General features: G+C 38.6%; 1 protein-coding gene across 2 annotated transcripts in view; it reads right to left on the reverse strand.

The window, feature by feature from the left end:
• The window catches only part of DNAAF10 (dynein axonemal assembly factor 10), a 41,295-nt gene extending 25,817 nt beyond the window's left edge, over positions 1–15,478 (reverse strand). The window contains exons 1-4 of one of the 2 annotated variants that reach the window (XM_023552711.2): positions 15,179–15,478; positions 8,340–8,440; positions 3,542–3,672; positions 1,158–1,259 (exon numbers count right to left, since the gene is read on the reverse strand). In XM_023552711.2, coding sequence (XP_023408479.1) covers positions 1,158–1,259; positions 3,542–3,672; positions 8,340–8,440; positions 15,179–15,361 — 517 coding nt within the window. In that variant the 5' untranslated portion in view covers positions 15,362–15,478. The remainder of the gene's footprint in view (positions 1–1,157; positions 1,260–3,541; positions 3,673–8,339; positions 8,441–15,178) is intronic. The other variant, XM_023552710.2, reaches the window with a different exon arrangement.
• Between the last annotated feature and the right edge of the window lie 176 nt (positions 15,479–15,654).

The following is a 15,654-nucleotide window of genomic DNA, read 5'->3' on the forward strand; positions in this document are numbered from 1 at the left end:
CAATTATTTCTATAGCTATCAGGCCCTCTTCCCTACACTCTAAGCTTCCTCAGGCTTTCGGTTTCATCTCTGCATACTCCACAGTGCTTTACATATTCTTGGGATTCATAAAAAATTGTCAAATCAAATCATTTTTTTTAAACTTAATATCCTAGGTTTAAAACTGCCCTTACGGTCTTCAGATCAATGCTGAAAGAGCTTTAATGAACCCAAAGGTAGTTACTTTTTAATTATTATATCCATTTTTAAATGATCATTCTAAACAGTAATCCTGAAATTTCTCCCCAAAGTATACTTGTCTTATGTTTACATTACTAGCCATAATATACAAACACATATTAATCCCCATATAATAATTTTTTTAAATTGGAAACCTAAAACTTTTTTACTAAATATAACAGTCCAATTTAAGAACATAAAAAGTTAAACAGTACACGTATACCTTCAGCCCCCACTTTCAAATATTTAGTTTAAAACTAAATATGGCCCATATCCTCTAGGAGCAAAACTTAGTTTAATGCTGGTGCTCAGGAAGATCCCCAAACACAAACATCAGTTAGTCCCATAAAATAAATATTCATTTTAAGAATATTAACAGAACACAAGGATCAGATTTATAAGAAGCAATTTTGTAATGGCATTACTATTTTCTAGAAAATAAACATATTCTGTGTAGAGTGCAAAGTAAGATTTTTTAGGTTAACAGTTGCATTTGAGGCCCTGCTTATATCATTAATAGCATTTGGTTCTAAATAAGGTCAATACCATCTAATGATAAAGAAGTACAAACTAATAATAGCAATTATTTCTGAGGACTTCATATTCTGAGCACAATTTTAAGTGCTTTACATGTGTTAGCTCACTGAATCCTCATAACAACACTACTGAGTAGATTCGATTATTAGATCCATTTTATAGATGAAGCAATCAAAGCACAGAAAAGTTTGGTAATGTGCCCCACATCACTCAGCCAATAAACAGCAGAGGCAGGATTTGAACCCAGGCCCTGGAGCCCATCATTAACCACCACGAGCATCTGTCTCACTAAACTGTCAGAATAATCCACAAAACACACAAGGAGGCTCCCAGGACTTTGTTGCAGCACTGTGCTTTTTACCACCTGCTATTTCACATGCTAGAGTTCTTCAATGATTTACCAAATGCCACAGTCCAGCAGTCTCTCTTGTTTTCTCCTTGTACGGGTTCCATTTTAGCAACAGGATCATCTTTCTGCCTTGGGTCCCACACCTTGACAGTTCCTGTCATGAATAAAAGTGAGTTGGCAAAATTCAACAGTGAAGGCTCACATTGTTTTTTTCCTGCAATCTCCTACAGCTTCCTGTGCTCACGGCAATATTACAGATGTTGTGACAACTGAAAAATACCTATTTTTATGACTTCCAATTGTGTAAATTGTATTTAATATCAGAGAAATAACCCATGTTGCTATCTGACTTGATTTCCAATGAATACATACACAGAAAAGCCAATATGCTGTCCCTAAGTTCGCAGAGCCCTAGCGGCACACTGGTTAAGAGCTTGGCTGTTAACCAAAAGGTAGGCAGTTCAAATCCACCAGCCACTCCTTGGAAACCCTACGGGGCAGTTCTACTCTGTTCTATAGGGTCACTCTGAGTCAGAATTGACTTGAAGGCAATGGGTTTAGGTTTTTGGTTCAAGCTCCCTGCAAGGATGACTTACAAGGCAAATAGAAATACTGTGCAATTCAAATCAAGCCTTATTTTTTTTGTTTGAGCCTAAAACTAACGAATTATTTGGTTTATTAAAAAGCTACCAGTGTCATTTTAAATGCGTCCTTACTATTCATATAACCATTGGTATTTTTCTTATACAGACGAATAAACTCTAATTTTCTTATCTATGATTTTTTACATGGAGTTTTAGAACACTATTTAATTTTAATTTCCCTGTAGCAACAGAGAAAAGGGAATTATTACATAAAATTAACAATTTTTTCTCAATTTAATTTCTACCCCCTCATTTTAATTCAAATTACCAGACTACTAACTAAATGATGTCACTGACTAAGGAGAAATACAAACAGTTGCAACAAAATGGCTAAAAGACAAACACCTGAGAGAGACTAAGAAAAGGACAAAAAATCCTTAAAAAGGCTAATAAACTCAGGAAAAGGAAGATGTACCACTAGTTCTGTCTCCAGGAATAAAATTAAGTTGGTCATTAAAAAACTGCTTTTAGGGTTCATATAAATTGGTAAGATAAATATTGTTTCAATGACCTGAGAACAGACAACGCCTACAAAAAACTATCCAGTAAACAAACAGAAGTTAACACAAGTTAGAATCCTGTACCATTTCTGTCTATAAAATCAGAGGGAAAAAAAAGAAAATCAATACTGGCAGGGTAGACTAGAAATGGTATTCTCATCCATTGTGGCTGACAATGTAAATAAGCAATTGGAAAGATCTGACAATACATTTTAAAAATTATAAAATATGTCTTTTTCCAAACCAGTTACATGTATGATGATCCTCAATTCTTCATTAACTTTAAGTCATCCTGCCAAAAAACTTAAAGCAAAATGAATGCTTATTAACAGCGTCACGGTCAAGTACACTGTGAAACATCCATATGCTGGTATAGCAGTTATTAAAATAATAATTACAAAAACTACACGGGAAGAGCAATATTTGCATATAACACGAAATGAGATACAAAACTGTATTCATACTGATAATAACCACGCAAAATTATGTATAAAACTGGAAAGAACAGAATTCTAATGGTTGCCTAGTGTGGCAGAGATTAATTTTTTCCTTCTATTGCTTCCATTGCTCCATATTGCTTTTATAATGAAAAAAAGAGTTATTTGTAAAACACAGCCTATGACAAAATTACGCAATTTTTCTTTTAAAACAATCTCTTCATGATCTTGAGCAGCTATTTAAAAACTAGTCAAATCAACAATACCAAATCTCTCACGCGCCCCCCCCCCCCACACACACAAGGCAACACAACACTGTGACTCTGTGACAGTCACTTGGGATAGAGGACACCAGAAAACCTCTCTCTCCCTGTTGGCCACCAAAAGTTGGAAAAGCAGAGTCGGTGCCCTTGGAGCGCTCCCCAGGGCTCAGCGGAAGGAACATAGAATTCAGTTTTCGACCAGCTGTCAATCTGACAATTTTCACAAGTACTAATTCTGCTGTTTTTAAAAAAGAAAATGAAAAGCTGTCTTCCCACGCTGTATCGTCAGCAGCCTCCTAAACCTGCAAAGAAATTTAAAATTCTTCAAGGTTCATAGGAAACTACCATTCTTACTAGCTGAACTCGCTCAAAATGAAAATAGTAAGTTCTATGCCTCTAACTCAAAATACCCGGCAGTCTGTGAAACAGGGAAGGGTATGTAATCACACTTGCCTAAAAGTGGAAGCAAGAATGTTAGACTTAGGGGTCAAGAGGACTGAGGAAGATTTCCACATAGAGAGGATATACTCTCACATAGAGGTTCTCCTTTAAAAAAAAAAAAATTAAAAATACACAGAATACTTTGACTCACCATCTCGGCTGCCAGTCACAATTTCAGGTGCTCCTTCTCCAATTCCTAGTCCACCTACGCCATCTATAGTATTTATAATTTCTTTATGGCCCTTTACAGAATACACTGGGATCTCTGGAGCCTCCAAATTCCTAAACAACAGAAAACAGCTTCTTTCTTACTTCACATGCCCCAACATTTAAGTCCACCACTAAAACCTGAGAATAGACACTATATTTAGATTTTTGTTAAAAAATAAGAGCTTTGCTGTGAGGGTAATACATGTATCTAATATTAAATGTTTTTCTCTACTTCGGCTTCTTTCAAGTCTCAATGAGAACTGTCACCATTCAACTTGGAATTCTTAACTCCTAAGCCCACTCAGCCCACTCAGCGTTCCTCAAAAACTAACTTCCTAGGAAGTGTGCACGTGAATTTTTTTTTTAAGCCCGCTCAGCCCACTCAGCGTTCCTCAAAAACTAACTTCCTAGGAAGTGTGCACGTGAATTACCAGGTGTGCTTGGTGATAAATGCAGAGCCCGAGTGTCTATGGGCTCAAGAGATTCATGGGCTCTACACCAGACATAATGAATGAGCATCTCTGGAATGGGGCCCCAAATCTGCTGACTCATTGGTACACTGGAGTCTGATAGCCACTGCTTCAAATGCAGAGTAAATTTAAAGGGATTTCGCATGCTGCCATAGTAGGCCTTGATATCCTGATCTTGAGACCTTTTTTAATGATAAAATATGAATAGTGTTTGTTTTGCATTCATTTTTTCCTTTATAGTGTATTATTTTCTCACTGAATTCCATCCGGATTTCGACCTGGTTATGTATTTTTCTGTGTATCATCACACTGGTCACAATATATATTATAGCCAAACTGGCTGAAGTCTGTCTAATGCTAGGTTAGTTAAGAGAAAGGTATGCAGGAAAGTACTTTTTACCTATGTGTGCTTGACTCTTCACTAGATGATGTATGCTTGATGAATGTTATTCAATTAGGTTATGTTAGTACATGTCTTTTCTTGGCTCCTTCAATTTTCCCCTTCTTTGGCTTTGGGGGGAAACCCTGGCGGCATAGTGGTTAAGTGCTACGGCTGCTAACCGAAGGGTCGGCAGTTCGAATCTGCCAGGCGCTCCTTGGAAACTCTATGGGGCAATTCTACTCTGTCCTATAGGGTCACTATGAGTCAGAATCGACTCGATGGCACTGGGTTTGGTTTTGGTTTGGTTTCGGCTTTTCTATTAGAGCCTCTATCTACACTTCTCTTTAATAAGTCAGTTTTCAATAACATACTTTTTTTTAAAATAATGTGACTATTCAAAAATGTAATGCCAATTGAGCCAAGATTTATTAGTAAAATTTTACTTTTCAAAATTCGAGGTAGTTCAACGTAGTTTAGATGATATTTATCTTTGTAACATCATTGTGAAAGAATGAAGAGACTAAACAGGATTGTGGCTCTAATTAAAATAACAAACTGTTTTATTATTTTTATAGACTCTAAAACATAACTAATTATTTATGTGAAATTTTAAGACTTATCTATGAAAATAAGTCCATAATAACTGTACTATTCTAGGAAACACTATTTGGGAGAACATTAACAATTATATCTATTGCATATTGTTGTGTTGAAATAGACTGTATTTATTTTTAACAATAAAATTCAGACTGGCCTCTCTCCCATTTTCTCAGAAAGCATATGACACAGCATGTTAAGAATTGATGCATTCTAATTAACACTAATTTAAATATCAAGCAGTTAAATCAAGTAGAAAGTAAGACAGTTTCATTCCATTTTACATTATGATTCTAAGATAGATAAATACGTCAAGGTAATTTAAAGTAGCATAGATACTTTATAATTTAATTATTAAAAACATGATATAGGGAAGACAGTTTCTTTCTAGAATATTTTTGTTTACTTTTAATGAGTAATATTAAGAGATAGTCCTGGAAAATATTTAAAGAGGATTACATCTGTGGAAAGAGATGATGGAGAAGCTCAGTATCATCAGTCAGAACAAGGCCAGGGGCCAAATACAGAACAGACCATCAACTGCTCACATACAAGTTCAAGTTGAAACTGAAGAAAATTAAAACAAGCTCACCAGAGTCAAAGTACAACCTTGAGTATATACCACCTGAATTTAGAGACCATCTCAAGAATAAATTTGATACATCAAACATTAATGACCGAAGACCAGTGGAGTTGTGGGATGACATTAAGGACAACGTTCATGAAGAAATCAAGAAGTCATTAAAAAGAGAGGAAAGAAAGAAAAGACCCAAACGCATGTCAGAAGAGACTCTGAAGCTTCGTTTTGAACATAGAGTGCTAAAGCGAATGGAAAAAATGATGAAATAAAAGAACTGAACAGAAGATTTCAAAGGGTGGGTGGAGAAGACAAAGTATAAGTGTTATTATGAAATGTGCAAAAACCTGGAGTTAGAAAACCAAAAGGGAAGAACATGCTCAGCATTTCTCAAGCTGAAAGACCTCAAAAAAAAAAAAAAAAAAAACACTCAAGCCTTGAGTTGCCATCTTTAGGATTCTATGGGCAAAATATCATACACCGCAGGAAGCATGAAAAGAAGATGGACAGAATATACAGTCCCTGTGCCAAAAAGAAGTGGTCGATCTTCAGCCATATGATACGCAGCTTATGGACAACAACTGATGGTACTGAAGGAAGTAGTCCAGGCTGCACTGAAGGTACTGGTAAAAAACAAGGCTCTGGGAATTGACAGAGTATCAACTGAGATGTTTCAACAACGGACGCAGAAGTGGAAGCACTCACCTGTCTATGGCAAGAAATTTGGAAGACAGTTACCTGGCCAATGGACTGGAAGAGACCCATATTTGTGCCCCTTCCAAAATAAAGGTGACCCAACAGAATGCAGAAATCACTGAACAATAACATTAATATCACAAGCAAGTAAAATTTTGCTGAAGACAATTAAGAAACAGTTGCAGCAGTACATCAACAAGGAACTGCCAGGAATTAAAGCAGGACTCAGAAGAGGACGTGGAACAAAGGGTATCACTGGTGATGTCAGATGGATTCTGGCTAAAAGCAGAGAATATCTAAAAGATGTTTACTTGTGTTTTATTGACTATGTAAAGGCATTCAACTGTGTGGATCATAACAAATCATGGATAACACTGCAAAGAATGGGAATTCCAGAACACTTAACTGTGCTCATGAGGAACCTGTACATAGATGAAGAGGCAGTCCTTTGAACAGAACAAGGGGATAGCTCGCGGTTTAAAATCAGGAAAGGTATGTGTCAGGATTGTATTCTTTCACCATACTTACTCAAACTGTATGCTGAGCTGGACTAAATGAAGAAGAAAACGACATCAGGATTGGAGAAAGACTCGTTAACAACCTGCAATATGCAGTTGATACTACCTTGCTTGCCGAAAAGTGAAGAGGACTTGAAGCACTTACTGATGAAGATCAAAGACTACAGCCTTCAGTATGGGTTGCACTTCAACACAAAGAAAACAAAAATCCTCACAACTGGACCAATAAGCAACATCATGATAAACAGAAAATACTGAAGTTGTAAAGGCTGTTACCTTACTTGGATCCAAAATCAACACCCATGGAATCAGCAGTCAAGATCTCAAAGGACATATTGCATCAGGCAAATCTGCTGCAAAAGACCTCTTTAAAGTGTTGAAAAGCAGAAATGTCACCTTGAAGAAAGACTAAGGTGTGCCTGACCCAACCCATGGTATTTTCAATCACTTCATGTGCATGTGAAAGCTGGACAACGAATAAGGAAGACCAAAGAATTGATGCCTTTGAATTACTGTGCTGGTAAAGAATACTAAATATACCATGAACTGCCAAAAGAACCACTAAATCTGTCTTGGAAAATATACAGCCAGGATGCTCCTTAGAAACAAGGATAGCGAGATTTTGTCTCAGGTACTTTGGACATGTTATCAGGAGGGACCAGTCCCTGAAGAAGGGTATCATGTTTGGTAAAGGGTCAGCAAAAAAGAGGGAGATCCTCAACAAGATGGACTGACAGTGGCTGCAACAATGGGCTCACGCATGACAACGATCATGAGCACGGTGCAGGTCCGGGCAGTGTTTTGCTGTGTTGTATGCAGGGTCACTATGAGTAGGAACCACCTCAAAGGCACCTAACAACAACAACTCAACTTGTTCAATTCTAATTTAAATATGAAGAAATAACTCTAGATAGAACATGAAAATTAAAACCATTTGGCACAATAATGATTTTGTCCATTCAAAACAGGTTTATTTTGATTTGTTCAATAAATGTGTTCCTAAAAATTTGTGCTTAGATATTAAGCATTAAAAAAAAAACAAGAAACTCACTTTCACTGAATATAGCAGTTCTACATTCAACTAAAAGACAAAATTCACTGCTGTCTCTTCTGTAATGTCAAATCTCTTGCCGAAATGTAAATATCTAATTTTTCAGTATTATAAATGTGCATTTTCATATGTTGTGTCCTTACAGGTGGAAGGGGAATAGACTTTTACTTACAAATAAGGAGTGCTAACTGTCAGCACCAAACAGCATGTGTGGAAATACTGATAACATTATTTGTAACTATCTAAAGAAAAAAAAATTCGTATTTTTAAATGCGTTTTGAATATAAAATCTAGAAATATATTAAAAAATAATTCTCACATTTCTACAAAATGCTAAAACTGAACAAGCTACATTTTAAAATTAGAATTCTCTTTCAAAGGATGAGTAACAAAAATATCAAAAAAATCGCTTATCTCATCTGTCTAAATACTGATTAAATAATCTTACCATATATGAAGGTTTCCGCCAAAGTCTCCAGTAGCTAAGTATCTCTGCTGTAAAGACGTTGCACCAAATGTCCCACATTTAATGGGTTTGGCCTTTTCAATCTTGATAGAAGGGGGAAGAGAGGACACGTTATTGACGTGAGCAGCTACTTATAGTCCACGATTACTTACGGGTCTGTTACGGGATTTCAATAAGACACAACCTAAAAGATGCTTAAAATGTTTTCTGATAAAAATAATCATTTTTTCTCTAGTTTTTTTTAATAGCTTCAAAATATATAAATACCAAAAAGAAAGTTTTTAATAGGTTTTTTAAATTGTATTTTTATTTGCCTTTCCTCTCATCTCCCTAACAGGACATCCAAATGCTGACAACTCCGCCATCTCCAATGATTTGCAAATATGAAAATTTCAGCATTTAATACAGCTTCCTTCCTGGAGATCCTCGGTAGAAAAAAAAATATAACGAAGGTATTATTCTTCCTGGATGACTACAGGAACAAAAATGTTTAAGTGCCTTCCTGCAGAACCTTATAAACAGAAGATGTTTATGTCCCATTTTCTCCAGAGACTTGTACACCTTTCAGCCAAAGGGAACCCTGCTGGCAGAGTGGTTAAGAGTTCAGGCTGCTAACTAAAAGGTTAGCAGTTCGAATTCACCAGCCCCTCCTTGGAAACCCTGTGGGGCAGTTCTACTCTGTCCTATAGGGTCACTATGAGTCAGAATCAACTCAACGGCAGTGGGTTTTGGCTTGGGTTAAGGTAGTTCAAGGTGGCATCAGTATGAACTGCAAATAGTTAACCACTATTTGATTTTGAGGATCGACATTTTGTCTTTAAACAAAGAAGCTTCCAATTCCAAACCACTTAAGTCCTTCCTGCCTCTTCTGCCCAAATAAAAGTACAGTACTGGTACCTGCAATACATCAGTAGTGGTATAGCATTTAGCCACTCTTAGGACACAATTTCTATGGTGAAATTAATTCAGCGTTCCATCTTATTCCAACCGATGAAACAGTTACTCACTTCTTCCTCCCAGCTGCCCTACTTGGCCTTGGTCTCCCCCAGCTCTAAGCCATTGACAATGGCTTCCAAAATCTGAAGCAGAAACCAAAAACAGGCCTCGGAGGTAAGAGGTAAGCAGCAGGTGGGCCCTGATGGGCAGAAATGTGGTTCCAGGAGACTAGGGGGATTAGGAGCTGCGGGAGCCTTGCCATCATCAATCTGATAAAACCCTCTGGAAAATTCTTCTCAGAGAAGCACCGGGAAGACTGGCAGCCTATTTTCTTCTCTTCCACGAGCTAAAGCATCCTGCTTCCCATAATTCTATTCCTGTCATCTGGAGCCTGTAATGAGGGCTCTTCTCCATAAGCCACGGCAGAGCTGAAAACTAACCTCCTCCTTTCAGTCCTACATTACGCACCCAGCTCTTCCAAGATTTTCTAAAAGGTTTTACTGTCAGTAATAAAAAAAACTGGAAGCAAAAGCTCTCCTCCCTGTTATTCTTTCACCCTTTCAGATCCCTTGGAATAGAGAATCTTGAACTACGCTCCTGGAACACACTGACCTTCCGGCACTAACAGAAAATAACAGGGTAATTAGAAAATTCACACAAAAAATTAGTCATTGGGAATGTTTTTCTTAAAATTAAATTTTCTTCAATACATTTTGTTGGCTTCTCTTTAAGAAAAACACTAGCAAGTGAACACTGATAGGAAAACCTGGAAAAAAGTACGGTCACTTCTCACGGGGTAAAGATCAGAATATGCACAACATTGTCAGGTTTTTCTGCTGGAACAACTCTCCCTGGTGCAGGATGGAATTGACTGCTCGATATTTCATGGTGTTCCAAAACCAGCATCATGATGTCCGGATGCTCTGACATCTGAACGTTTGAGAAGCCCAATCTTAGAAGGAAAACAAACTGAGAACCTGTCTATTACATAGCAGGCCTTATACTAGATATTTTTGCAACTGCCATTGCATGGATGCTAAAGATGGATCTTTATTACAAATACAAGTGAAATGTATCTACGTTTAAAGGCATCCCTAGACCCCCAGGAGAGGCACCAAGGCCTGTGGCACACAAAATGCACAAAGCCTGTGGCACACAAAATCTGGCCTTGCCTTTCTGTCTGACCTCACCTCCTGCTACTCCAGTTCTCTCTACTACACTCCAACCACACTTGCTTTCTTTTTGTTCTTCAGACACACCAAGGTCATTTCTACCTCGGGGCATTTGCGTTTTGCTGAACTGCACTCCCCCCAGCCCCACCCCCATCATCGTGTCTCCCTTCTTCACCTTACTGAGAAATCTGTTCAAACGTTACTTCTGCCAAGAGGCTTCCTTGCCCTTCCAGTCTGAAGTGGAACTCCCTATACTTTCCCTAATCACTCTCACCTCGCCCTCTGTGATCTTCAATAAAATTATCTTATTCATTCAATTATCTACCTGCCCCCTTTCCAGAAGGTGAACACCAGAAAGCCAGGGCCTTGTCTGATTTGTTCAACAGAGTAGGTGCTCAACATTTGTTGAATGACAGTATAAATGAGTATCAATTTCTCAGTCAGTGCTGAGGAGAAACCACTGCTATAGTTCACTTCCCTTTTCTTTTCTCCATATACTACCGCCATGCTTTCACATCCCAGGGCTCTTGTCATTTACATGCAATAATGAAAATAGCATCCATATACTGAACAACTATACACCAGATACTATTCTAGGTGTTCTAGACTAGAATACCCATTCTCTTTTTAAAACATACAACACTGTATAATAAGCGTTTGGAACACCACTTTCAAGCTGAGGAAACTAAGGCTCAGAGGACAGTGACTTGCCCAAAGTCCGAACAGCCAGGTAGACTCCAAGCTCCTTCCATTAAATTACCTCCAGACTCAGATTTAAATCAATTAAATAAACATTTTATTAAGCAGCTCCCATTCTGTAAATCTGAGAGTCATTAGTAAACAGTACCAAAGAAATGTTCCAATCCTGGAATGGACTGGGGAGGTTAATGGAACATGCATGAATTAAACCTACATTCAGATTTCTATCTTTTGGTTTTTACCTTCATTCTTGTCTTTACAAGACTTAAATATATGGTATTAAACTCTCTTCATCCTCTTTCTCTCTTCCTAAATCAAAAGAACATGAAGAGGTTTAAAGATACTTGGGGTCAAATTTGCCAAACTCAAACTCAAAGTGTATCAACCTATTAAAAATAAACTCAAAGGTATAAACACATTATAATCTGCATGGAACAGGGACGGCACTTCATCTGCTCAAAAGGGCTGAGTGATGCTGCCAAATGGACATAAAAAGCAGGTGTGTGTTCTCTGTCCTCGGACATTCACGGAAATCATTAACAGTAGGTAAATTAAGAGAGGATGTTGGAGCAAAGCCAATTTTTTTTAAAGGTCATAAGAGGGCTCCCTCTTTGCCCCTGCTAAACACTATTTTACCTTTGGAAAGAAAAGATGAAAAGAATTGGGTGCCTACTTCAAACTTTTGTTAGAAAATTGGTTAAAAAAAAAAAGGAAGTTCTATTTTGCAATCATTACTCCACACACAAAAAAATTAGTATATAGTAATAACTTTTGCTACATGACATTGAAAATGACCATCAGTGATGGTCGTATTTGGCCTAGTTGTTGATTCTCTTTGCTACGGTAATAAATTAACGTTATTTTTAAAGAAACCCATGATCGATAATTCCCGTGAGAGCTATTTCTGTTCTGTCTGTGGGTGGGTCTAGTACAGCCTGTCACTATTTCCTCCTCCACATCCTGGCACTACTTAATTAACATTAAAAGGTTCAGTCAACCAAAGCTAACAGGCAGTGCATTCAGTGGCAAAGGGGCTAAAACAGCTTAGTATTAATTAGCTTAGTATTAATTTTTATAGTATAAACACCCATAACCATGATTCTGTCTTTCAAGGTCACCACTAGTCCATACGGTATTCTCGTGCCAATTATAAAAAAGCTGCTCTTTATAGGCTGATGAAGTTCTATATGAGTAAGGCTTCAGGGAGCAAGAGATGGCTTCTAGCTCCCACTGAACCCTTGTTCAGGCACCTTTGTGTGGTACAACCAACTCCTCTACTGTCCACAGAGGCCCTGCCCTTCATTTCCTGTCTACCCTCTTACCAACAAGACAAGGAAGGCATCACAAAGACCCATTTGCTTCCTTCACTTGTTTTTCTCCTGGTTGCGTGGGATTTGGAACACATGACTTAAGATGGCTTCACAATGACTAAATCAGGTACGTTTCCTAATATTTTAATAAATAACTCATCTAGCCCAATGGTTCTCAACCCTGGAATGCATTAGAATCTCCTGGGGGGAGTTTTAAAAATACTGATTTCCAGGCCTTCCCCTAGTCCAGACCCATTGTATTAGATTTTCTAAGGGTGGGGCCAAAGCATGAATATTTTAAAACCAAAAACCAGGGTAATGAAACACATTCAGATGATCCTGATGCACAGTAAGGCTGGAGAACCACGGTGCCTATACTTAACCTATCTTCTTTCCCATTGCACCATCACAGCCAAATACAATCTAAGTTCTTCAATGTGTTTTTGAGCTTGTTTTACTCTGTTTTGACAGGGTAGGCTCCTTAGGGGAAAGGACTCATCTTTCAAATATCTTTGGTCCTTCCTTAGCATAAAAAACCATGAAATATTAGTTTCTCAGTGGATAGTTTACATAGAACAAAAGTAGAAGACCCCAAAAGGTACAGGTGAAAACATAATAAGTGGATATTCCTGGAGTGAGATCATGGGTGATATTAACATTCTTCTTTCTCCTAGCTACATTTTCTAAATGTTCTATCATGATGATGTATTACTTCTGTTCAAAAAGCAAAACTATTTAAAAAAAAAAAAATTAAAATTTGCTAGAATACCCCAGAATCTCTACAGGAGACAAAGAGCAATATTTCATTTTATGTAATAAGTGTATCCCTGAAAAGTGCACAAATCAAATATTCTTATTAAAAAATCACAAGTCTGTAGATACTCTCTGCTTGAGCTTCTATTGGGCATTTGCTCCTAATACTTCAGCTTTAAATTTCTCTCTACTTTTCCAATATTCCCCGTTTGTTCAAACTCCTGATCCCCAGTCGATTAATGATCAATAGACCAATATTTAAGTTTCTGAACTTAAAGCCTCTTTACAGACATACATTTCCTCATTCTTTCAACAAATATTTATTGAGTAGCTGCTCCTTACCAACACTAAAGAAAGGCACTGTCCTCACTCAAAAAGAGCTTACGATCTGGTCAGACATATACAGGACAGGATATACGTTCCTGGCACAGGTAATAAGTATTACAGGAACACAGTGTAAAGAAAACTTTCACTGTGTGGGGATCAAGAAAGGCTTTGTAAATCAAGATAACCTGAACTGGATCTTAGAATAGCAGCAAGTGACTAGTGGCTAAGTGGTAAACAACATTAAAAGAAAACAGGCACTCCTGGAAACTTGAAGTGGGTTGGAGCCTTGCATATTGTCTAATCTAAACTTGCATACTGAAATTGTATTCATCCTTTATTTCCCAGTTTAACCCTCATCTCCTCCAAGCAGATTCTCCCCATAACTTTTGATTCTTGGAGTTTTCAAGCTTTCCTGCACTTGTAGCCTCTTACAATACGAAACACCTGATAATGCCTGATTTTTTTTTTTAGGCAACCCAAATGAAGGCATTTTTTAAATTGTGAAGAGCTACAAAATGTTACTGTTATTTTCTAATTCTTTCACTAGTGATCTTTAAAAAACTTGTAAATCTGATCGTGCCACACCCTGCTTAAAGTCCTTCAAGGACATCCCATTTCTCTTTGAATAAAGACATAAATCCTCTAAATGACCTACATATCTTGCAAGGTCTGGTCCGTGCTTATCCCTCTTGTTTCTTAAGTGAAAAACCCTCTCCACCTCTGGGCTTCCATATTTGCTGTATCTCCTGGAAATCTCATCCTCCACTCCCAATTTGTCTTAGCTTCTGTGTTGTTGTTGGTTGGGTGCTTGCGAGTCAATTCGGACTACAGGACAGAGCAAAACTGCCTCATAGGGTTTCCAAGGCTGTAAATCTTTACGGAAGCAGGCTGCCAGATCTCTCTGAAGGAGAATGAATGGCTGGTGGGTTCCAACCGCTGAACTCTCAGTTAGCAGCCAGGCACTTAACCACTGCGCCTTCCACTCATCCCAAATCTGTTTTTACTCTCATAGAACCGTGGTCCTTTATTTTAAAGAACTCATCTCGGTTTGTACGTACGCACTGTTGGTTTAATTATTTGACTATCTCCCCTACTAGAAAATAAATTCCGTGAGATTGGGGACCTTGCCATCCACATGCCTGGGAATACCAGGTTCTCAACTGACACTTGTTGAAAGAATGAATAAATGTGATAGGCTGTCTCCTCCAATTACACTGCAGGTTCGGGGGATAGGCGCCGCTTTGGCTCTGCTGGTATGAAAAAGCATTTTATTAACACGGGCATAGTAAGAGACTCTCAGCAAACAACTCTGAACTGCCTAAAAGGGTCTCGAACTTAGACACGAATTCTTAACGTCACCTCCCAAAGATCTCGCGCTGGACTGCGCTGGAGACGGCTGGAGAAAGGGGTCGGCAGGGCGCAGATGAACTAGCCCGCCGAAGAGAACTCAGGGTTCCAACGAAAGCGTTTTAAGTCGGACAGATTGGTCTCACGCAGCTCGAGCTGCGTTGTGGGCGGATGCCAAGCAGACTTCGGGCAAAGAATACAGAGCCCAGGATCGGCAATCGCCCCCTTAAGGACATTCCCAGATCCTGGAATCGGGCAGTCTCGACCCGGCACCCACCTCCCGAAGCAGCTTCAGCTCCCCGTGCTGGATCTCATACAGCTGAATGACGCCGGTGCCCCGTGCGAAGTTGCCCACGGTCACAAATTTGGCGCTGCATGGCACCCATTTACAGTCAAACACAGTGTAGTTGAGGCTCTTCTGGATATGGGCGATGATCTGAGGCTTCTCAAAGGCCGACATGGCCCAGGAGATGCCACCTCCAGCAACCGCCAGCCCCGAACCCCGGGCAAACACTAGCCTGGAAACCAGACCCCAAACATTAGCGACAGTTTGTCTCTCCCGCTTGCCGTACCCGGGCCTCGCTGGTTGGATTTAGTTATCTAAGATAATGCCAGATACACTACTGGGAGCGCGCAAATTTTCCTTTAGGGACAACACGAATATGTTTATCACTTTTATGACTGACTCTTTTACATATACAGTTTTGAGATTACAAAATGCTTTATCTGTGACTTGCGCAGGCGGAGGGGGTC

The sequence above is a fragment of the Loxodonta africana genome, chromosome 15 (genome assembly GCF_030014295.1).
Source record: "Loxodonta africana isolate mLoxAfr1 chromosome 15, mLoxAfr1.hap2, whole genome shotgun sequence".
In the NCBI taxonomy this organism is placed as follows: domain Eukaryota; kingdom Metazoa; phylum Chordata; class Mammalia; order Proboscidea; family Elephantidae; genus Loxodonta; species Loxodonta africana.